The sequence below is a fragment of the Scomber japonicus genome, chromosome 10 (genome assembly GCF_027409825.1).
Source record: "Scomber japonicus isolate fScoJap1 chromosome 10, fScoJap1.pri, whole genome shotgun sequence".
Classification (NCBI taxonomy): Eukaryota; Metazoa; Chordata; class Actinopteri; order Scombriformes; family Scombridae; genus Scomber; species Scomber japonicus.
The window spans coordinates 5,922,567-5,946,719 of record NC_070587.1 but is presented as its reverse complement, the minus strand read 5'-3'; the positions used below and the strand labels follow the sequence as shown (position 1 = coordinate 5,946,719).

Below are 24,153 nucleotides of genomic sequence, written 5' to 3'. Positions count from 1 at the left end.
TAACTACATCTCCCAATAGAGAGGTTGCCCTAGTTAATCTTGAAAACCTGGCCGATGCTTATCCACTCTGTGACTACACTGTGGGTGTGAAACGAATGGTTACATTGAAAAGGCACATTATTGTTTAAGGTAGGTCTATACTGAAACTTCTCATCTCAATGTTTTGCATGAATTTCCTTCTAAAACAACTCTGTGTGGTAACGTTGTGTTATCTCATAGCGTGGTGAATGTGCAGGTCACAACTTGTCCACCAGAGCGTTGTTGAGTTGTTGGATTGTGTATTTGATGAGTTTGATGAGGGAAACCAAGAAATCCCATGAGCCTCCGTAGCGTAGCTCTGAGCAGCTCACAGCTCTGCTCCGCCGTTCTAAAAATAGCTTGCACAGACAATTAAAGGTAAAGAACCTACTGCTATGACTATAGGGATTATGGAAATGGGCCAATTTGCCATAATGTTGAACTATCCCTTTAAATTAGACATTAGCCGCTAAAGATGACCATAGTTGAAGTTCTTAAATAAAGTTGCAGTAATTAAATATTTTCATAACCTTTTGTGTCCTGTATTTGTTCCCTAGAATACATAAAGTGAAAGATGTCCAGTCCTGTCCACCTGAGAGTCGTCTTCAGCGGAGATGACGCCAGAAAACTCAGCCTGATGTCAGGGATACCAGCATCTGTGGATCAACTTGTCCATGAGATAAAGACTGCTTTTGGACTTGTGCAGCAGTTCAGACTGCAGTATAAAGATGAAGATTTTGGAAATGAATATGTCAATCTTATGTCCACAAGTGAAATAGGAGACAGGGATACTGTCAAAGTGGTATTTTTTGCATGTGAAGAAACCAGCTCCAGCATTCCAGGGACTCTACCATCGTGCAGCACCAGCACCCCACTGACTTCTCCCAATACATCCCAAAGCTCTGTGAACTCCTTCAGCTCTCCATCCTTGGACGAGGATGGGTTTTCCTCTGAACATTCGTTTGGCAGCGCGGACACAATCATTTTAGATCCAGCTCCAGAGTCAAGAACCTCTTCATGGCCTCAAGTCTTCATTGTTCCCAACTTTTCATATTTTGCTGAAATTCTACTTCAGAGAGCAAATGCAGAATTCAGAGCAAACGGCACTCTTCTTACCCCTCCCCCAAAGCTAAGAATGGATATTCTTGAAGGCATGGCTGAACAGATCTTCAAATTCACAGCATACCCCAGTGACTCCCAACTTGAAGAGGCTGCTGAGGTCTTGGTGCATGTCCATCCATGTTTGAGGGAAAGAGGAACTCGAGCTGGCCATGAAGGATGGAAACAGTATCTAAAGACAAAAGTTGCCAATTTCCGCACCAAACTGTGCAAGATTGGATACCCAGAAGTCAGTGTAAACTCTCTCAAGAACAAGCGCAAAGGTCAGGAAAAAGCAGCTGCAAACATCAAAAAACCAAGAAAAGCTGAGGTTAATTTTCTCCCATCTCTCCCTCGCGGTGAAACAAGAGAGAGTCTTGAAAATGAAAGAGTAGCTCTCTTGACAGAGGTGAAAAAGAGACACAATGAGGCTGTGGTCAAGGAGAAAATGCAGAAGACCTTCTCCTACAGACGTCAAGAGGTTGTCCAGGACTCGCCTTTAGTCTCTGACTTTGTGAACAGGTGGCCTGCCTTGTTCACAGTGAGTGAGGTAAGCATTACTGATGACATTTTGCACACTTATCTGCTGATGTATAACTGCTTTCCAAAATTATTTTAAGGTAATTATTACCTGGGGGAAAAGATTCTTTTATTTTATATAAACATATCTATTTGTACAGTAAAAGCAATGGTAAGCAGTTTTATTTCCCTTCATGTCAACAGAATTTTTTAAGACTGTTTTCAGAGACTGATTGTAGAGGGAGACTGTACACTGATTTTTACATTCCATTCCATCAAGCTTTCACAATTTTATTTTATTTTTGTAGCTGCCAAACTTTGTTATTGGTGACTTGTGCAACTCTATAGCCTGATATGAGCTGGAGCAGGTGCTTTTAAGACTTTAACATACTTATAGTTGTAGAAAGTTATTACTTCTCTCTTCTCCCATTTACACCTTTTTTCCTCTCTTACAGATAAATGCAGAATTCATGCGTATAACAACTTTGCCACTTCAAGCCAAGTTTTTGGCAGAAGTTGACAAGTACACACCTAACTTCATGAAGGTCTTCAGCAGTAGAGGAGGAGCTATTGGAAAGAAGATCAGGCTCCTCATGGCTCCAACAGCTAAGGCAAGTGCAGTAAACGGTTAAATTATTTAGCCAGATAAGGTTTTTCTCCCCATGTAACATCTCCTTTTCCTATCTACCTTCATCTGTTTAATCTTCTTCCTCCTCAATCTACTTTGTCATTCTTTCATTTTCCTTTCTTTGCCTCCATCCTTTATATCCTATGTGGATGAGATGTTGGACCCCTCCCATATTTAGGTGTTTTCATCTTCCGTACTTCATCTTACTACTTCTCCCTTCCACTCTTCCTCTCATCTCCTACAATTTCTCCTTTTCTTTACATGATCACCCCTCTTTCATCCATATTCTCTTCTTCCCCTTCAACTTCCTTTCTATGCCCTCCACTTTCCAATGTCCATATTTGTTTACCTTTGCAACCTTCCTCTCCACCTCACATGGGGGGTTATCTGTGACAAAGATCTGATAAATGCTGGAAAATGTCTTGAAAAATGAATAGCTTTAATATTTCATATACATTCTTTTGCAGAGTGAGGACATCGAAGTCAAGAGAGACTGTGTAATTCGCGGCCTTTGTGCTTATTTTAATGAGGACAGCAACACTCTTATCAAGGAGTACTTGGTCAGTAATTGCATTTTATTTTACTGTGATCTTTCAGTCTTGCAATGTTTTATTTTATTTCTAAATGCTCAAATTGTTTCTCACCATTATAGAGTGTCAACCATGAGGAAGTAGAGAGAGGCATCGCACAGACCACCATGGGGCTGTATGTCATCCAGAAAGAGGGTGCTGATGAGGAGGAAAAGCCAGAGGATGTTGGAGTAGTGATTGAGGGCAAGCAACTTCTGTGCAATCTGGGAAGTGTTTCCTTTGGGTGTGCCATGCTTTTTGGCCTCATCTACACACTCAACCTGAGCTATCCCCAGGAACTCAAAGTCACATTTGAGTTCTTCCAGAAAGTGTTGATGAACTTGGATGGTAACAGACTGTCCCCAAAGGTCCAAGCACTTAAAATAAAGATGCTACAGTGAGCTCACAAGTTAAGGTGCTGGACAATTGAGCCAGCCACATTTGGCTTGTTGGACATTGCCATTGTGATCTTCTTCCGCCACTTTGACTTTGTTTGAAATTGTTGATTGTTCATATAATGTGCTGTTGGAAGGGATGGTGCATTTGTTGGATGAACCTGCTTCTGGACACTTTTCATTGACATTACTTAATATTATCTTGTTCCAGTTGAAGAGGAATACAGCATTCATATGCACAGCTTTCATTACTGCAACTGACTGAATGCTATTTGTTCATTAGTAATGGAAACAACTTGCGTTTTTCTTAATGTTAAGTATTATCAATATTGATATGTGCAGACCATGTTCTTCTCCCTCAATCCTCTTCTTGTTTCTACCCCTGGACCTGCATCCCTGGAGGTCAGGTGGACGTGTACAGTTTTGTCATGAATGCCCCCACCCCACATTAGCTCAACTGCTGTTCTGCTGTAATTTCACATTTTAACTGTTAGATGTGTTATGTCTCAACCTTATTGTGAAAGTTGTGCCAGTTTGCTGAGCTTGCTTGGCCCTCTTTTGTGGTGAGGCTAAAATGAGTGTCCTTAAATTAGGACTTAAGTCTTCACTTTTATTTATTTTTTTTTGTAGCTCCTTTGATTGGACCTTTTTCCAAAAAGTTAAGGCCAACTGCATTGAACTTAGAAATGTTGGTGGTTGTACATTCATGGTGGGATTTTTTTTTTTTTTTTTGGTAGAATCTGGTGTAATGCAGTTTATGCTCTGTGGCCATTTTATTAGGTACATGTGTACACTCTAATGCAGTCCAATACATGTTGATCCAAAGCATATTTGCATAATGCCTCCTATAATCAGTTTTTATAGCATCATAGAATGAAATTTTTGAAGTCATGGTCATGATTTCTAAAGCTGGAATTGACAGTAAAGCCATTGTATTTATGTGCAATAGATTATTCAAGTGTACCTAATCAAATGGCCACTGCTTTCATTATCATCTAATTGCAAGATATCAAAGATGATGTTCCTTAAAGTTTTAATGTGCTGAATTTTATCAGTTCATGCTATAGCGTGTCATACTGTTCCGGTGCATCAGTGTCTGATTAGCCTTCACAATTGTGGTTCTTGTCTTCCTGTATTAGTCTACTTGCCAGCCCATAGGGCCCCATTATGAACCCAGAAATGTTGAGTACCCCAAAGTTTTATGTTAGAAATATATAGTATATGCTAACTTATATATATTGGGCAATTAGCATAACTGACATAATTAGAATAAATTAGCATAATTGCCTATATGGGCAATATTTCAACAAAATTGACTTGGCTGATCTGGGCAATATTGGAGTGGTTTTAGGGGTTATTGATGATGCTGAATCCATTTCTGACATTTTCAAACATTTTGAAATATTGCCCATATAGGCAATTATGCTAATTATGTAAATTATGCTAATTGCCCAATATATATACGTTGGCATCCGGCAGTTTCTGAATACTGGGGACCCATACTATATATTTCTAACATAAAACTTTGGGGTACTCAACATTTCCGGGTACTCATTGTTGGCAAGACTATATTTGTGTTGAGGTAGACACAAATTTGAATTCAGCAGGGCCTGTAGTGGCTGTGATGTGCCTTGTTCAAGTGCCAACACCACAGGTGTCAGGTGTGGCAGCCAATGTGGTACACATTTAAAGTTACTGTAATTTGAAAATTTGAACTTTGAAAATAAAGTTGTCAAGAGATATGCTGTGTTGCTTTGTGATTTTAGCAGGAGGTAGGATAACACATTTGAAATGCATTACTATTGTATACTATAACACATAGGGTTTATGTGAACTTTCACCTTAACTTTAACTGAAGAATCACATAAAGTTTATGTGAAAGTTCACCTTACCTTTAACTGAATCAACACACACGGTTTATGTGAAAGTTCACATTACCTTTAAGTGAATAAACACATAAGGTTTATGTATACTTTCGCATTCTTTTTATTTAATGTATTTACACTGATTCAGCATGGTTGAAACACATTGCATTAAATAGGACCCTCACATTGAACTTACCTAATAAAGTTACATGGAAAAACTTCATGTAATTAAAATACATAAAGTCTATGTTTTTGCTTCAATTATTTTTTTGAGTGTAGTGACACTGGAGGAGCCCGACCCCTATAGGCTAGCTAGGCTATAATCCAATTATGTATAATGGATCAGACAGAGGGATGAAATAAATACGTTTTATCTTAATATTTTAAGTACATTTTGCAGCCAATACGTATATTCTAGTAGGATTTTTCATGCAGCACTTTAGCTCATAATGAAGTATGTTAACAACACAATGTTACTTTTATTGAAGTGCACTGCCGCCATTTTTTCCTATCGACGTGTTTGTTCTGGCATCGATAGCAACGCCTAGAGAACATGTTCTAGGTTCCTGTTCCCAATCAGCTGGTTTGGTCTATCCAAAATGGCGAGCCTCATGTAGGGGTCGAGTGTGATTACCTGTCACATTTTCATCACTTTCGGGGAGTTTATTGTGTACCTTATTTGCTATCGTGAGCCATGTTCACAAGCATAGCTCTCCGGGCGGCTCTGAAGTCTTCAGCCGGCGTCCTGCGGGAGAGCGGCGCTCTGTGCTCCGCTGTGTCGGTGAAGACATGCAGCTCGGCTTTCTTATCAGGACCGAGAGTCAGCTGCGGTGAGTGTGGGACAGAGGGACAAACTGGAGGATGAGCAGACGTGTGTAGTTCATATTTTTAGTGGAAGTTACTGGTTGTTTTACTGTGCCAAGTCCACGGTCAACACGCAGCTGGAGCATGTTAGTGAAGTAACACCGCTGACAGGGAGCTGCAGAGGTGGTGAAAAAAGGCGATTCAGCCAGCCTGTTAGACTAGCTGTGTGTAAGTTCAAACCTAACCTAGCTATGAGGTCAATTACTACTATGTTGTGATTCATGCAATACTAAAATTAAATCGGTTGCATATAAGTCACAGCATAACATTAAATAATACGTCAATAGTTAAACACATGCCTCATGGGTATACATCACTAAGTTCATCTCACTAATGGTAAACTAGCAGGTTTTCCGCCACTCACAACCATTTTCTCCTTCATTTCATGTATTTTTGCAACACAGTAATCTCGCAGAGATCTAGTTTATTTATATGATGTTTCAATAACAGTCGAGCTTATGATGTGCAGATCATTCCTAGACTGATATATCGGCAACTGATCAAATCATCGATCACCGATATTAGCTTAGATAGATATCTCCAATATGCACCAATTAATAGCCCTTTTTTTCTTAATTCAGTTTTAACACATACTTTATTTTTTTGTTCTGTTTTTTATTTATTGCTGCGTATAATAATTAAATAACTAGTGAAGTTAACACTGTTTCAGTATACAATATATTGTAAAATATCAATCCCCATTACATTTCTTTATTACAAGTGCTTGATAGCCACATTTGTAGGATTGTTGCAAAAAATATGTACTTATGTATATTATTCTGTAAATATAAGATGTATCAACATCAGAATTTTTTACTCCCTAAAATCAGTAATAGCATTGGTCCCCAAAATCCAGTATTTGTCAGTCTATAGCGTCTATGGCAAGTGGTTCATGCCAGCCCAAAGGTTAATGCACATGGTAACTGTGGCGATTAACTAACGCTTATCTTAGATAGTTGATTTGCCCCCTGGTTTAGATATGATTTCACATCCTAACTAGTTTGGTTACGCCCCAACTTATCATAGTGCAACTGATTTTAGTAGTTGATCAAGTCACAAACGACCTAGTAAGCATATAGTGTCGACTGTCCACCCTAACTTAGGAGATAACTTACACAAAGCTAGTGCAACCTGCTTCAGATAACATTGGCATCACTTTTATAAATATAAATTTAAAGTGAAATGCTTTATAATAATAATAATAATAACAACAATGATGTCTTATAGCAGGATGAAGCACCAGTATCGCTCAGGAAACTACATCATGATAAGGATATAGAGAACCAACATCCGCTCATCATCAGATATGTGCTTAGTTTTGTTTTTATCTGGGTTGTGGGACAGCCGTGCTAAACAGATAATGTTGGTTTATGCAGCGTTAACTCATGGATCAGTTGCATCATCGTCCTCTAAGTTTCTTCTTACAGCTTCTCTTGCGAAAGAGCTTGTAATGGAGACAGTGGTACGCTGCAAATTAAAAGTATGTGAATATGATAAGAGATAGAGCTGTAGATCAGTCCAGTTAATTGCCAATTGTTAAATTAATCTCCATCTATTTTGATTGTAGAGTCATTATTTTTCAAGGGGGGAAATGTCCAAATTCTCTGATTCCAGCTTCTCAAATGTGAATATTTTCTTATTTCTTTAGTCTTCTGTGACTGTAAACTGAATATGTTTGGGTTGTGGAGTGGTGTGGGACACAAGAAGACATTTGAGGGTGTTAGTTTGGGTTTTGGGAAACTGTAATGGCCATTTTTCATAATTTTCTGACATTGTGTAGATCAAATAAATGATCAATAAATCTAGAAAATAATCAACAGATTAATCAATAATGAAAATAATTGTTAGCGGCAGTCTGTGTTTGCATCTGTACTCCTGGTCTTGTAAATGGCATACTTATTAGCTGTTCTTTTTCAGCTATTACAGAGAGCACTCAATGGAAATACCCACTTTTCTACTTTTAGGTCACCACAGTACCCCTAATAATAGTTTATGTGGAATTTTAAAACATCTCGCGGGGACCATCCGTGGGCTCAGTTATAAGACATGTCTGGGTGTCTTGACATTCAAATCAGCTGATGCTTACAACATGCACTTTTTTGTTTAAGCTATGTCAGGTTATGTGACATTTCCATCGAGAATCAGTCAGCTCTGGCAGACTATGAATCATCACTATTCATTCATCACTAGTCATTTTTCTGTGTGTCTAGCTAATGGGAGTGTGTTAAAATTGGATCACAGTATAGTTTTTGTTATTGTTTCACCTTTTCTTTCAATCACCAAATTCATTCTTTTCAAGTGTTTCCTTTCAATCTGTTATTATCTTTTTAAGTATTTATTTTACATTAAATTTACAATTCAGTTTAATTTCTCTTGGTGTGCATTAGTCTCCCAGTCAATACCCACCATCCTGTACATCCTGTCACCTGTAAAGCACTTTGAATTACACGTGACTTATGATTGAAGTACATTTAAAAGACCTATTTTGACCTCAAGAGTTTCAAAGTGTTGAAGTTTTCATCATTTCTGTCCACTATATATTTATGAATATCCATGAAACCACATTTATTCGTGTTTTTTTTTTTCTCTCCTCAGTTGCAGGAAGTTTTGCTGCTCAACCGCCGGTGAGACATTATGCTCGGGCTGCAAAGAAAAAGAAGACAGGTGTGTTGTTAGGCTGCGTTGTCATGTAAACATCCAACTTTGACACCAGGGCACTGACTTGAAATACTCACTTTCAACTTTCCAAACTATTTCTTTCCTCCAGTTCCTGAGAGCCAGCTCAGTGATCTTCCTCCAACAATGCTGAAGATGGATTATGCAGCTGTACCCCTCGCTCAAACGTAAGCACACATACATACTGTAGCTTAGATTAAATGAGTAACAATGATGTTTACATACACACCTGTTATAATTGATAAGATACTCCATTACCATTAATATCTTTTCTGTTAATAGGACTGATGATATTGTCAAAAGACTTCTTTCGTTAGAGTTGGGGTGCCATGTAAGTTCTGTCTGTCTTGTCATGCTTTACTCTTCTTTCTCTTTCTAATGGTTATTTGATTGTTTCAAAAGCCGAAGTCATAAACAAGTAGTTAAATACATTTTGTGTATGTCCTCAGAGCGACAAGCTACAGTTGAAACAGGAACAGATGATTGCAAAAGTTCAGAGGGACGAGAATGACCGCAACTCAGTGGAAGTCAAGGGTGAGTTGCTGTTTTTTTGCTGCATTTTCACTAAACAACAAAAATAGCATCCTGCCTATTTTCATATACAACATAGTCATACAATTCCCTCTTTCCCCTTTTCCCCTTTTCTTTCAGTGGCTATTTTGACAACAAGAATCCGAAACTTTCAGGAGCATTTGCAAAAACATCGCAAGGTGAGCAAAAGAAATCAGCATCTTTTTTTTTTTGCTTGTAAGCTAAATGAGGACAAATCTTATCAAGGTCTCTTTGCATGACGTAACATGATGGAGCACTTGACATCACTAAAGCGTTCATATATGAGTATATATCTCTCTGCATTTCCTCTCTGTCTTCCTCTTGTGTGAGGCAAACATGTGCTACAGGATATCCTGTGTATAACCCCCGCATCAAATAAGAACATACGTAGTGAGGTTATGGTCGGAAATTTCCATGTTACATCATACATACACTGAATGTTTTTTATTGAAATCAACATAGTAGGAGAGCTGAGGTTGTCTCTTGGTACATTAAAGCATCACATACTGATATAAAGTGTTGCAAATGAAGTACATCCTTATAGTTACATTAGTGTATAAACTGGGTGGTATTTGGTGAACTACTACTTCCCATCTTCTTTTATATTTTACCTAATAACCACATTCTTTTTTGTTTCATTTGTTTGTAGGACAAAGCTAATAAGAGACGGATGCTCATGGCAATTGACAAAAGGAAAAAGCTTTTAAAACACTTAAGGCTGGTTCGCTATGATGCCTTCGAGAAGGTGTGCGAGCAGCTGGGCATCACCTACACCTTCCCTCCAGAATACTACAGAAGAGCCACCCGTCGCTGGCTGGCCAAGAAGGCCTTTTGCATTAAGGTAGCACACAAATAACCTCATTATTCATTGGCAAGTTCTCTATTAGTGTGCATGATGATGTGCAATGTTTTCTACACTGGCAGTGTAAAATAAATTGTATCAATTGTAGATTAAAATCTTACTACCCTGTCAGAAATGTAAAGTTAAAAAATTGTACATATATGGTGTGACTCAAGGTACTGGTATTACTCAACCCTGCAGTTGAATGTGTGTGTATTTTTCTTACTGATTAACACATTGAAGGTGTTATTTTGTGGCTGTTCTAACACTTGGTCATATGTGTCACTTGTCAGGTCTTTAAGGAAGTGCAGAAACAGAAAGCAGAGCAGAGGCTGAAGATGAGGAAAAACTCACCCGCCGCAGAGACCAAAGCAGCACAGACAAATGCTGCTGAGAGCCAGTAAAAGACAATATAGTGAAACACTTTGCTGAATGCTTGTGCTGAACAGTGTCTTTACTTCCATTCTTCTGACGTGATAATGTGTGTATCTTTCAGGTTGATGTCAGAAGTATCAATAAATGTCAGAATTTAATGGAAATAAAATGTCTATGAAAACGGTATTGCAATAAACTGAACATATATTTGTGTTGTCAAATAAATGTGTGACCTAACAATCATATGCACGAAACAGAAGTTCACTGGCTTATTTCATTTAGCATAGGAGTAGATAATGAGTAATAATATGCTTATAATTGCTCAGTGAAATGCACAAATACCAGATAGCTTAAATTTCCACCATAGGCTGCAACTGAAAAGAACAATTTAACACTGAATGATGTGGCAGAAAACTACTGCAGCACTTCACTTTATTGGTTGACCCTATATAAGTTTCACATCTAGCTTTGATGTAAACCTCGTGCTGTGTGACAATGCAGAACTAACAGAAGGATCTTCCTGTAATTCATTGCAATACCATATCACCACAAGCTTTAAAATTTACCACGTAGACATCAACAGTGTATTACTATTAGTACTAACAAATGCAGCAAAGTGCATGACAGCAACACCCTGATGAACATGTATATGTAGCCTCTTCTCTCAGGGACAATGTTTTAGTTCACCCCACCCCCCCCCCCTTACATACTGCTGTCATGCAGTAGTAAATATGAAAGTTGATCAAAACCTCAAGCTGCAATGTGATGCATTAGTAGATTGTAGGTTTTATTGGAATAGGTGGTGTGAGATTCTGACAAATGCAATACTGTTCGATGAACAATAAGTTCTCTGAACTCTGATGCAAGAGAAAACCTATTTAAATGGAAGGCGTGCATTTGTGATCTGTAGCTCTTTGAGATTATACCCACTATCAACCTTAAAGTAAAGCAACAGTTCTTAGTCTGAATCACCACAAAGATCTTGTCATCATGGCAAACCAGCATTTCACAGCTCAAACTCGTCAGCGCTTCCTGTGTAGTGCGCAGTTTGTCAGTTCGACTACTCTGGAGGAGTAGTCATCAGTCTGCACTCCTCCAGATCGTCAGTTCGATCTGGAGGAGTGCAGACTGACGACTACTCTTCTGGTAAGTGACATCTTTTTTTTATTACTTCTCACACTACAGTAACTTCTGAATTCACTCTTGATAACTTTTATAAATGCAATAGTGTTAAGATCACCACAATTATTATTAAATCTTAAAATACTTACACATTTTAAGTATTTAAGGCTCAACAAAGTATTTTTGAAGTGGATGAACTGAACTGACATATGCTGACTGTGTTGAGAAGCATTTTCTGATTTCATAACCATGAGGAAGTATTATAAATTAACCAGTGAGTGCATCTTATAAACTGCCAAATCCCACAAACTAGTGTCTTGCCCAGTGATAAGAAACAAGTGCATGAAATGTTTGTTGCTATGATTACGTTGCATGAATGCTGATTGCGTTCCTTTCTTCTCACAGACGGCACTAGAATATATTTAATTATATTTCTGAATGACTCCATCAAAGGTTAAAATTTGACATTTGCAACTTTACAAATAAGTAAGCAAAATATGAAAATGAGCATATTGAAAAATAAATTTAGGCCATTTCTCCTACAGCTTTTCCACCTGCAACAAACTGTTCTCTTGCTCTATCCTCGCACTAACAGCTTAATGTGTTTCTAACTAGGCAGCTTAATCTAAACAAGCAGAACCAACGATCCAAATGTCAAACCCAGTGGTCACCAATCAACCAGGTGCAGGCGGCTATGGGACAAATGTCCAAACGGGGGACTGGAGCACTGGCCTGTGCTCCTGCTGCAGTGACGTATTGATCTGTGAGTACAATTCAAGATGCCTACTCTGACTCTATATTTTTTCCATTGAAGACACACTCAAGCACCTCTCAACCTCAACAATCACAATAAATACTTTTCTGTCGTGCAGGTGCTCTTGGTTGCTGCTGTCCAATTGCATTGAGTTGCTACACAGCAAATAAGTATGGAGAAAACTGTTGCTTGGGTTGTGTGCCGGGAGGCATAACAGCCATGAGGACTCACATGAGACTGACCTATGGTATTCAGGTACGTTATATTTCTTTTCTTTCGTGTCATTGGAGCTCACATAGAGGAACTCTGACTTGTTTCCAGTAACTTATGACATACAGAAATGAACTAAGGAAAGGTTGGGTGTTCCTTGCTATTGAGAAACCTAAACTGCAGCACATTTCCTCATAGAAAGTTGAAATGTTCTGTGTTGTGATTTTGTTGCAATATTTTAACCACAGGGGACAATATGCAACGATGCCTTGATGACATTTTTCTGCGGACTTTGTGAAGTGTGCAGGATGGCACGAGAAATCCGCATCAGGAGTGGAGAAGTTTCATCATAACAGCAATAAAGGATCCTAACAAGATTCAAAAATGATATTGATGGAAAGTGTATGTTTTGTGTGGGGGTTAATTGTATGTATATCTATATAAATAAAACTGGCTTGGCTTGCCTTGCCTTTGCAATGAAGAAATGAAGTCCATTTGTCATTTATTTTATGATTGCCCATGTACAAAATTATTTTGGTTAGATATAGAATATTTCTTTAAGATTATGACTAATATAACATTGCATTCACAAATACAAATAAACCACACAAACAATTCATGTATATAGTTGCATTACATCTTTTCTTTTTCTTTGTCAATTCATGTACTTACTGTTTAGTCAAATATCCATTTCATGCTTTGAACAGTACAATAAAAGGAAAGGAAAACAAACATTCAAGATGAAACCTTTTGTACAACACTGTCAATAAAAATATGATTGTTTATTATTTACTTTCTAATATTGGTTTTATGACACATTAGTGATGAACCACATGGTGCTCTGACAGAGAGTCTAGGTTATGTATTGAAGGTATCCTTATTGCAGTCTGAAACCTCTAAATCAGTGGTTCTCAACATTATTGGCTTATGACTCAGTGGCATAATAAATTGTAAGCAGTTCAAACAAAGACTGATTTTTATTCTTGGATTGCTTAATGTTTATTATAGAGAGTTGAAGAGGTGAACATAGAGTATCTCACAAAATCACATAGTCAAGATTGATATAATTCGCACTATGGTCACATCAGTTTCATATCTGCACCCTTTCTTTTTGCGGATATGTCTGACCCCACCCAAGCGAAAAGGCAACAGAAGCACACTAGAGAAGCTGTACTTGTACCACTGGTTTGCTATGGAGAACAATAAGGCTCAAAACTAATTTTAGTAGCAATTTTTATCTGTAATATTATACTTTAAAAGTGAAAGGTAAGTTTCATGCCTGTCTAGTTAAACATTGAAAGGAGGTAACAATGTTTTGACAGTATTTCATCTATTTATCCACCTAATCATCCAGCATTGTGAACCACTATGAAGCCTGTCTTTGTTTTGTAGGAATTATTCTTTTTTCACACAACTGTCATTTTATAGTCTAAATATATGATTGATGCGAAAAGGCACAATGCCTCATAGCTCTAGTTTTGGGTGCTTTGTAGTTTTAGAAATGCAGTTGTGTGATTTGGCCACAAGAGAGCTCTGTTGTACACTTGAGTTCAGTTGCATAGGGGGAAATGAGGCCAGGAAAAAAAAGTAAAAGGTGTAAAATCTCCACACAAGTCTTTAGGTTCTTCGACCCATTTTCATTATTGGGGGGGGGGGGGCAACGCCAACAGGATGGTCTCTGTCAGAAACTGTGCCTCCTGTGCTGAATCAGAAAGTAAATTCACACTTCCTGTATCAAATGAATACAGGTCACTGAATATTTACAGCTATGAATTTTATTTTTTTACTAAACAAAATCTAATCGTTTACTCTAAAATCCAAGTTTTTCTGCTTTGCAAGTACTTGAGCTTTAATCTGCCTCACATTTAGAGGATGCAGCAATATATACTTAGATTGAAGCCAGCTCTGATACTTTATTTTGTTACTTTGTTTTCAATATGTAACTAGTAAGGAATAAAGTAGATTTTCACTTCTCAAATATAGCATATTACACATAAAAAATGTAGTTTTAGGCCTTATTGATCTCCATATAACCTACGTCATACAAGTGCAGCATCTTTGGGGCCTAATTTGCTGCCTTTCCTCGCACAAATTAAAAGTCTACTGCATTCTTTAAGTCATATGAGAAACAACAAATGTATCTTCTGTCTCAACCCCCATAACTCAAGCATGGAAGCATATATCTATATATAAGCATTTATTTATTATATATTATATTTTGTTTGTTTAAAATGTATGATTGTATCCTTGTATTTTTTATGTTGGTCTATGTTTGTTTTGTGTGATGGTTTTCCTGTGTAAAGTTAGAAAGAGAAAAAAACATCTCGGGAGCGAGCTTTTTTTCTGAAGCGCGCTCACATCGCAGTTTCACGAAGCGGGGCTATGTGACACACGAGCCACTGACGTATAGGTCGCTGATTGGCTGTTCACTTCGTGGCCTGGCAACCAGAAGAGGCTTTGGCAACTAGACAGACCCCCTTTCATCAAGCTTTCGAGCTAGTTTAAGGCTAGCTACAGTTGCTAGCTGCCTGTTTTAGTTTTAGTTTTTTTTCACTAGACGGATTAAACCAACCAAATATCACCATGTCTTCAAAGACTCTGCCTCTGCTTTTCATCAACCTCGGTGGAGAAATGCTGTACATCCTGGACCAGCGGCTTCGAGCTCAGAATATCCCTCCTGTCAAGTCTGAGAAAGGTAGCAGCTAAAAGCTAACAACACAAATGTCACCCTGCAGCGAAACGTAGTTAAATGTTACACTGCAATAACTGCACATCCAGTTTGATGATCAAACTGGATGTGCGAACTTTGATCGTTTACTCGGTTATTTGGGACGATAGTGTCGTTGATTCAGGAGAAAGTTAATATAAAGGAAATTCTATTTTGTTATTCCATACATTTTGCTAAAATCATAACTCACGTAGGTTAGTTGACAACTGTCTTCAAAATGCCATCATATGTGGACTGACTACCAGAAAATTAGACTAGATGCTGCAAATTCGCACAGTCTATATCCGATAATGTAGGTATCATTTTAGCATAAGATATTGCATTATGTAAGGTTTTGTTATGCTATTAAAGGTCAGGTTCACAATTTTTTATGTCTGTCTGAAAACAACCGTCTGGTGTTCCTTGCTGTAATGATTCAATCCCCTTTAAAACGCCCTTTCAGTGTAAGTGATGGGGGTCGTTTTGTGGAAAAATGCATTTAAAAGTTTATCTGAAGGTTGTATGAGACTTAAGCAGTCTGAGTTAGTCATATCAAGTGGAAAAAAATTCCATCACATTTAGGCATCAAATTCCCTCTTTCTGTTTCTCTGTTGAGTTGCACTGGAATTAAAGTAACAGAAAGAGCAAACATATCTACATGACTAAACTCATTTGGATGAAGTTTCATATTAGCCTCAGATAAACTTTAAAATGCTTTTTTTTTCACAACAGGCTTATGGATTTTGCCCCCCATCAGTTACACTGTAATTTATCACGTAAAGGGACCTTCTAACGGTCAGTATAAACCGGATAAACCTGTTTCAGTGTTCATTTGGGCACCTGACTGTTGTTTTGAGACAGATTTGACAAGTTGTGAACCCGTCCTTCAACACAAGCTGGTTGTCAGAACGTCATTTCATTTGTCTATCTCATTTTAATTCATAAAGTCCCCGTTAACGCTGGCTGGACAGAGGATGACGGAAGGAAAGGTATTACTGCAGAAGTTAATCAATGGTGCATAGTAGCTCTTTGCTCTGCTTTATCTAGACCAAACCAATGCACTGGATATACTAGAGGATCTGATAAACAACAGAGTCCAGATGAGATCTCATGTGCATAGATCTGCTCTCAAATGCTGTGCAGAGGTTGGCTCTGCACACAGGTGCATCAGTGTTTCATGCAAAGTAAGTAAGTGGCTGGGTCACTCGAGTGCTTCGCTCTTGGCCACAAACTTGATTAGTTAAAAGGGCCTAACTTGTATAGATGCTTAAATAATTTAGGGAGACATTTTTTAAAAACATGATCACTGAATATATCCAATTTTTTGCCTCAAATTTAAAAAAAGCATTCCCAGCTGCTGAGCAGGCCTGTAGCCAGAAAATAGAAATTACTCGTACCTAATGGAACAAAGTGAGCTAATCTGTTTTTTTCCTGCATATCTCAAGAGCCTCCTTTGGTGGGACCACAGTGTCTGTGCTGATTTTGTCATGGCTCCTTTTATTGCCTGAACTTTTGCTCACTTATGGTTAAGTGGTGCTTCAGCTCCTGCAACTTGCAATATTAAGATGCAGTAGTTGCTTTTTTTTTTGCCTCCGATCCAATAAAAATTACTGTAAAATGTTCAGGAAAAAGTGACTTTACCCTAAAAGTTTGACTGTCTGTGATTATTTCTGTCAATTGCAACAGTAATTGACGGAAATCAGGATCACAGAAAATAAAATAAAAATTCTAATGCGGGCTCACATCCCAAACTTTTCTACCTGGCTACAGGCCTGCTACCAAGTAGGATACATGGCTGCTGGTTCTCCACGCTGCTGCTTTGTTAGGACCTTTGGAATTGGCTTCAGGGTTTGCCCAGCAGATAGAAAGCTCATCTGCTCGCTATTCGGCTGACTATAGCTACACATGCATGTCCTCAGTTAACTTCTCTGTCGTACTGTTTGTTGACCAACTAGTTATGAATGACATCATCACCACCATGTTCAACAAAAAGTTCCTGGAGGAGCTTTTCAAGCTGCAGGAGCTTTACTCCAAGAAGGCACTGCGGACTGTGTTCGACAGGCTGGCCCATGCCTCCATAATGAGACTCAATCAAGCTAGCATGGACAAGGTAGAGTGATCACGCGTGCAGATGTAGTTCACAGCTGTTTACTTTGCTGTAACATGTGTTAAGTTGTCATTTTCCACTCTGTTCTTTTTATACCCCCATGCATCCGTGATCGCTGTGATTGGAGGCGCAATGTTTTTTAGGTTGTCTGTCTTGTCCATCTGTCTTTCTGTCTATCTCCGGAACGCTTTGAGGGAATTTCTTTAAATTTGAAACAAAACATCTCCTTGGATTCAAGGATGAACTGAGTAGATTTAGTTGTCATTGGTCAAGATAACTGTAACCCCATGTCCGCAATATCTCAGGTACACCTGGAGGGAATTTAATCACATCTGGCACAAACGTCCACTTGCACTCAAAGATGAACTGATCAAAATTTGGTGGTCAAAGGTCAAGGTCAATGTTACCTCAAAAAACACAAATTTTATCCAGATATTAATCACATTTTTTCATCAACAGCAGAGTTGTTTCAGTTTGTCTTAGAGCTTTTTCAGGACGTGCACTAGATTACTGCTTTTATCAATTAAATCAATCTACACATCAGTCATTGCTGTGTATATATACTCATGTAACATGGCTGGAATGACAATAAACATCTTTGAATCCATTGCATTCAAGCTTACAGTATAACAGTAATATCTATTGCAATGTTTGGTATGTGGCTCTCTCAGCTGTTAAACAACAAAGGCATGAGGATTTTTTTAAGTGTGTCCTTTTTCACAGCTCTACGACTTGATGACCATGGCTTTCAAGTACCAGGTGCTTCTCTGTCCTCGGCCCAAGGACATCCTCCTGGTCTCCTTCAATCACATGGATGCAATCAAAGACTTTGTGAAAAACTCTCCTGGTATTCTCAGCCAGATTGATGACACATACAGGAAGCTCATAGAGGTGACTTAATGTATTCACATTCATTATGAACAAGAGTGAGAAGCCACTTGTTGGTGTTTCCTGCAGCTTTGTGCAACATCTGACTGTGAACTAGGTCAACTGTAAAAGGAGGCAGAATGCAAAAGGATCCCAAACGTGTTTAACTATATTAAGAAGAGAGGGAAACAACTTCACATGTAAAAATAGTGATGTTTTTACTCATGTATAGTTCGCTGTGGAGTATAATCTGGCTTCACGTTCACTTTGCTGGTGACACAGTGCGAGTCATTGCTTTTCCTCAGGCAAGATTTAAGAGTAAAGCGTAACTTAAATAAGCAGCAAAAGGACACGCATGTCAATGTTGAGTGTCACAGTCGTATGACCAAAAATAGTAGATGGTCAACCAGTGAAGATAAGCAAAAGAAAACCATCCAGTCCAACTACAATCTGACTACCAAGCCAACAGAGTTCAGCAGGAGCATTTTACTTGGCAGTTACTTATTTTAAAAACAAGAAAAAACTGTGAAGCGCAACTGTAGTCATTGAAGTAATCAATGATTCAGGTCATACAGTATGTGATTATGAATTATTGCATATATTCAGCTATGACTGCATGGGTTAGGTGACTGCATGGGTTAGGTGACATGTCAAAGGCAGTTTTTCATCATTTGCTTGTTGTTATATGATTATGCTGGGATAAAATGGATAATGCTGTTAAGTAAATAAAACATATACTGGTACGTCCATAAGTTATAATAATAATAATCAGTTTTTTGTCTTCAATGTTGAGTTAATCTTAATTTGTCGTGTATATTTTTTAGATGTACACACCCTTATCTAGTGGTGAATTCCAGCTGATTAGACAAACTCTTCTTATCTTCTTCCAAGATATGCATATAAGGGTAAGTCCATTAGTCATTTGGAAAACCTTACGTGCATTCTTACTGATTTTAATTTAATGGAAAGTATTTCAATAATCTTAATTGGAGAATAATATCCTTTTTTCCCCTCTGTGCCAGGTGTCTATTTTCCTCAAGGACAAAGTGCAGAACTCCAATGGCCGCTTTGTACTTCCGACCAGTGGTCCAGTGCCCCATGGAACACAAATCCCAGGCTTGATAAGGTACTACAGCATACAGCTGTTATCACTCAGACTCAAACAATCTTTACCCTGAAGAATGATGGAGATAACTGAGACTTAAGATTAAACAAATGGTTTGGATGGTGAAATTGACTTTTGGTTTATCTCATGATGTTTAATGTTTGTTTTTTTCTCTTTTAAACACTGTAGTGTATTTGTTTATCTTTAACAGAAACCGTAATCTCAAGTTAAGTAAGCCCTTGTGCAGCTAATTGCATTACAGAGGGTTTGTAGAACAAGCATTTGGATTCTAATTTTAGATATGTTGTACTTATAGCTTGGATTAAATTACTTATGGGCTGTATGTGCACAGTGCAAGTTTTAATACATTAAGAAAACAAGAGCTCACATGTGAAACATCTGAGCTTCAACAGTGTTGAAGTATTACTGGAAATGCACAGAACGGCCACACATCAAAGAAGTACTTTTATCATGAGCAACAGAAATTCAAAATAAATTGCTGTGTACAAACAAGGTATTGAGAGTTTAGATGTCCATAATATTTTGTGTTTTTGTATCTTATGATTTTAGGATGTTTAGCTGTACAGGTGAGGAGGTCAGCAGGCTGCAGTTCAATAATGGAGGAAACTATACTGGTGCTCTCCGGGAAGGATCTTTTGAGAGTTTCGGAGACAGGGTCACCAAACTAGGAACAAACATGTAAGACTTTCAAAACATGCACATGACCATGACTTGGTGATATTTATACTATGAAATCTAGTTAAAAGATTCTCTGTCGAAATGCCCTGTGGTTTAGGGTTAAGTTCTCTCTCTCTCCCCCTCATTTCCTGTTATTTCTCTGCTATGGGTGTCTAAGAAAGGCAGAAATTGTCCAAAACATAATGAATGGGCCATTTGGATGGGCTTCACAGCTCATCCAAGGATTTGAACAGTTCTACAGACTGTTGGCAAGTCCTAGACATTTAAAGCTCCAATAATTTAATGTGATAGTTAGTAACCCATCATCTACTTGCAGAAAAGCAGACTAAATAAAGTATTTCTGCTGCAGGTCATATTTTGGACTGTGTTGCATAGACTTACTCTAAATATTCATTCTCTTTGTATTTTTTGTCACCTGACTCTCAGGTACAGTGTGAGCCGCCCAGTGGAAACCCATATGTCAGGAACATCTAAAAACTCTGCTCAACACACTAAGGTGAAAAGAGTTCACTGTTAGCACTTGTAAACATGAATGATTTTTTTTTGTTTATTAGTAAACAATATTTCTTGAACTTCATGCATATAAGTAAACATAACTCCAGTAAAGCAGCAGTTGTGTCAACAGGTCAATGCTGCTCCCAACCCTCTGGCCAAAGAGGAGCTGAACCTGTTGGCCAGGTTAATGGGAGGTTTAGAGGTTCAGAAACCAGGAAACGCAGACAGTGGCTTCCGGATCAACCTCTTTGCTACTGATGAAGAAGAAGAGTGGGTACCTTTTACCCGGCGTGAAGAAAATAAAATGACTTATTTGTGTATTTTTATTCAAACCTAACATTTCCTTCTTCTTTATCTCAGAGAGGCATTAATATCAAGACCAGATGAGCTTTCATATGGAGTCATAAACATCCAAGCAACGAAGGTAAAGCTTTATTCATCGGTCCACACAAATTCTCTCTTTGAGTGATACCCATCATCTGTGTCATGAAAATCTAAATATTTCTTGCTTGCTATCACTTTAATGGCTAAAAACGGATTGTTCATCTATCTCATTATACAGTTAATTATCAGAGATGTAAGGCTTTGCCTTTCTAACAGGATTTGCTGTAATGAGGAATAAGTCTGACCGTTCTGGCACTGGTGGATAACACTTTCTTACAGAACCAACAGGCCAATGCTGAGCTGGCCAAAATCATGGGGGAGTTCACGGAGTCTGGAGATCAATCTCCCAGTGCCAGCAGCAAAGGAGATGACCTTCTGGCCATGATGGACGGCCTGTGACATGTTCTCTCTGACAGAAATGCCCAGGGGGTGAAACACAATGCATCGTCAACAGTCTGTTCTACTGTAGAGTAGTCCGCTGCATGCACCTGCAAATACACTGCGACAACCTCACATGCAGCCAGAAAGCCTTGTCTTTGGGTGCTTTTTAAATGCAGATGTATGCAGGTGTTTCAGTTGATGAAATGACCAACTGCAAATTTGCATCATCATCAACAACAAAGGATGTGTGGGGAGCCAAGCTTTAATATATAATAATACACTGTAATAGTTTGCTGTAAACTGAGAGGAGATGAGGTGCATTGAGATATACAGTAGGCTTATATTAGTGTGTTGAATATGCGTTTGTGGTAATGGCACAACATCTGTTTGTATAATGTCAAGATGTTGCATTTTCTTACACATTTGACTCAGTCTGCGCTGCTGTTTCACACATCATTTGACCTAGATTTTAATAACACATCACAATTTCAGATCATTTTCAGGTTCATAGTCCATAATTCCATGTTTGTTTCTTACACATTGTGAGGAGGGAGTTTGTTAACTTTGTCTGTGTTCTAATGAACAAACTATTAAATTATACTGTGGGGGAATCAGTGAAAACCCAAGTGCTCTTTCTAATTTGATTCAGATTCCTTCAAATCTTTATTTTCATAGGAAATGTGTTCATCTTGCATCACGCTGTACTACCTTAATACTGTATGAGGACTGACTTGTAACAAAAAAATTATATTATGGACATTTTCCACTACCCTGTGATGTCTCTCAGTGTTGAGCTATGGCCCAGAAATGTGCTCATTGATGGGTACCTGGTTATTTTAGAGAGTAATGCAATATGAGTAATTGTAATATGTAAATAAATATATATGTAATAAATACTTTATTTATTTGAATGTATACTTTTCTGTGTATAGGGAAGTGCATATTGCTGCAGTTGTTGAATTGTTGAATGTGCAATGTTGAATTTTTAATAAATAGTTGAATAAAATTTAAAAAAAACCTTATGTTTGCATAAATGTTATTGTGTGAGCTGTATTGTCTGAGCAGTGATGCAATCAAGTGTAAATAATGGCATGCACTGTGAAACAGCTTGTTGTAGTTGAACAGATGTGACAGTAGGGGGAGCTGTCAGACCTTGCTAAACACCTTGTATTGTACTAGATGAGGTCTATTCAAACTGACTTACCAATACGTTGCTACAATGCATTTCATTGTACAATTCAGGTTCAATATATATTCTTATTCACTGATTCACTGTCATGAGGCATGTATGAGTCACTGAACCGCAATTAAACAAATGTTGGATTTATTTATTTGGATATTAGCATGTTTAACCAACAAACTATAAACAATAGAAGTGTTATGCTTCAGTTTAATCCACAATTAGAGTCCCTTCCCCAGGATAGACCCACAATAAGAATTGCTATCTAACAGTTATCTGCACCCAAGATATTTGTGTGCTATCTGCCTGCAGACGAGACAAACTGAGATAGTCTGCACTCCCCAAGTCAATCACACACATACACACACAGAGACACACACACACATGAATATGGTGCATACCATGCAGGCAAAACATGCTGAGACATTTCTCTGAATTGATCCAGGTGGAGGAGGATTCTGGTGAGGTCTTCCCAATAATCTTGGCAAAGGAGAGATGAGAAACACTACGTGCCCTGAGGATACAACCTACCTGAAAAACAAACAGAAACCAGAGCTCACACCAGTCATGCTGCAAGACTGTGCAGTGAGCTCACTAAAAGACAAGTTCAGTGTAAAGATGTGCAAAATTGCTCATACATTTCTTTGGCTGTAGGCTATAATCCAATTAAAGTTGCATGTTCACAAAAACATAAAGATCTCTAACATAACAAATAAAAATCATTATATTTAAACAGTTAGAGCTCTTTCCCTTATAAAGTTGAAAAGTCTAAATCAAATATGATATTTTTTTACCAAATATCTCAAGACTGATATTATGACAATATTGTAGTGATGACTATTGGTACTTTAACACAATATTTAAATAATCATCAGTAATGTAGATATAATGGGTAAGTGGGTAAAAGCAAATAACAGAAAACCTGTCTGGTAAATTCAGAAAATAACGTCACTTTATTGTAATGCAGCCTTTAAATCCAGCAAAGGACAACACTTGTGTCATTTCACATCATTACTGTAATCAAAATCTAAGATGATCTACTCTCATATCACAATATCAACCAAATGCAAACAATAAAGTCTTTAAAATCGAGTCAAAATAAGTTTCCCTAAACATGCCAAAGAAGCTTCTGAAACATGTTTCTCTCACAGACCCTGTTTTGAGTCATGATTCAGTTTCCTCTTTAAAAACTGTGGGCAGGACACTGTAAAGTCACAGGCTGACAAGTGTTTCATGTGGCCGGGGGCATATGCGCTGCTGAGTCAAGGCAGGAGGACTAGTGCAACATAAACAAGCCTCTGCCATTTAGATTGCTCTCTCTATGTCTGTCACACCTGCCCACTAGTTTGAAACTGGTAGTTGTGGGTGGAATTTAAGATTAATAAGGAAACCTAAATTGGGAACTTAGGTGGGCTTTAAAATGTCATAGTCATTCAAAACTGAACTGCTGAGTAACTGAAGAAGAAGTCGACTGTTGAAGTAAATTGTGGCTGTGTTTTAGCAATGAAACCTTGACAAACGCAACACAGGTGGTAGAACTGGACCAGAAACTTGATGAGATGACAGTGATTCTCAAAATGTGATAATAGTATGTTTTCATCAAATTAAGCACTGAATGACTCACTGAAACACAGTTTTGCTCATATGGTAACCCTGGGTAAACTGTAATATGTGCCTCATGAAAAACTGCTGCAGGCAATTTAACCAAAAGCCAAAGATCTCTATGTGCACAGTAACTTTCT

At 38.0% G+C, this 24,153-nt stretch overlaps 3 protein-coding genes across 3 annotated transcripts; all 3 read left to right on the top strand.

The window, feature by feature from the left end:
* The first annotated feature begins 5,700 nt into the window (after positions 1–5,700).
* mrps15 (mitochondrial ribosomal protein S15) lies at positions 5,701–10,646 on the top strand. Its single transcript, XM_053327962.1, has 8 exons — positions 5,701–5,922; positions 8,552–8,620; positions 8,724–8,799; positions 8,915–8,963; positions 9,082–9,166; positions 9,284–9,342; positions 9,834–10,025; positions 10,319–10,646. Exons 1-8 carry the CDS (start codon positions 5,787–5,789, stop codon positions 10,427–10,429), a joined length of 777 nt encoding a protein of 258 aa, XP_053183937.1. The 5' UTR covers positions 5,701–5,786; the 3' UTR covers positions 10,430–10,646.
* A 1,509-nt stretch (positions 10,647–12,155) lies between these two features.
* On the top strand, positions 12,156–12,859 carry LOC128366802 (cornifelin-like). Its single transcript, XM_053327566.1, has 3 exons — positions 12,156–12,285; positions 12,395–12,531; positions 12,735–12,859. Exons 1-3 carry the CDS (start codon positions 12,174–12,176, stop codon positions 12,837–12,839), a joined length of 354 nt encoding a protein of 117 aa, XP_053183541.1. The 5' UTR covers positions 12,156–12,173; the 3' UTR covers positions 12,840–12,859.
* Positions 12,860–14,981: 2,122 nt separating this feature from the next.
* Positions 14,982–22,232, top strand: oscp1b (organic solute carrier partner 1b). The gene is made up of 10 exons (XM_053327564.1): positions 14,982–15,181; positions 17,149–17,303; positions 18,024–18,191; positions 18,992–19,072; positions 19,190–19,293; positions 19,843–19,971; positions 20,398–20,467; positions 20,597–20,736; positions 20,827–20,890; positions 21,130–22,232. Exons 1-10 carry the CDS (start codon positions 15,070–15,072, stop codon positions 21,247–21,249), a joined length of 1,143 nt encoding a protein of 380 aa, XP_053183539.1. The 5' UTR covers positions 14,982–15,069; the 3' UTR covers positions 21,250–22,232.
* The last annotated feature ends 1,921 nt before the right edge of the window (positions 22,233–24,153 follow it).

Coding starts and splice junctions, on each gene's coding strand:
- mrps15 (XM_053327962.1), top strand. CDS start 5,787: ATGTTCACAAGCATAGCTCTCCGGGCGGCTCTGAAGTCTTCAGCCGGC. Junction 8,621..8,723: donor TGCAAAGAAAAAGAAGACAG/GTGTGTTGTTAG, acceptor TCTTTCCTCCAG/TTCCTGAGAGCCAGCTCAGT. Junction 8,964..9,081: donor CGTTAGAGTTGGGGTGCCAT/GTAAGTTCTGTC, acceptor GTATGTCCTCAG/AGCGACAAGCTACAGTTGAA.
- oscp1b (XM_053327564.1), top strand. CDS start 15,070: ATGTCTTCAAAGACTCTGCCTCTGCTTTTCATCAACCTCGGTGGAGAA. Junction 20,468..20,596: donor ACTCTGCTCAACACACTAAG/GTGAAAAGAGTT, acceptor TTGTGTCAACAG/GTCAATGCTGCTCCCAACCC. Junction 20,891..21,129: donor TAAACATCCAAGCAACGAAG/GTAAAGCTTTAT, acceptor ACTTTCTTACAG/AACCAACAGGCCAATGCTGA.
- LOC128366802 (XM_053327566.1), top strand. CDS start 12,174: ATGTCAAACCCAGTGGTCACCAATCAACCAGGTGCAGGCGGCTATGGG. Junction 12,286..12,394: donor CTGCAGTGACGTATTGATCT/GTGAGTACAATT, acceptor TCTGTCGTGCAG/GTGCTCTTGGTTGCTGCTGT. Junction 12,532..12,734: donor GACTGACCTATGGTATTCAG/GTACGTTATATT, acceptor TTTTAACCACAG/GGGACAATATGCAACGATGC.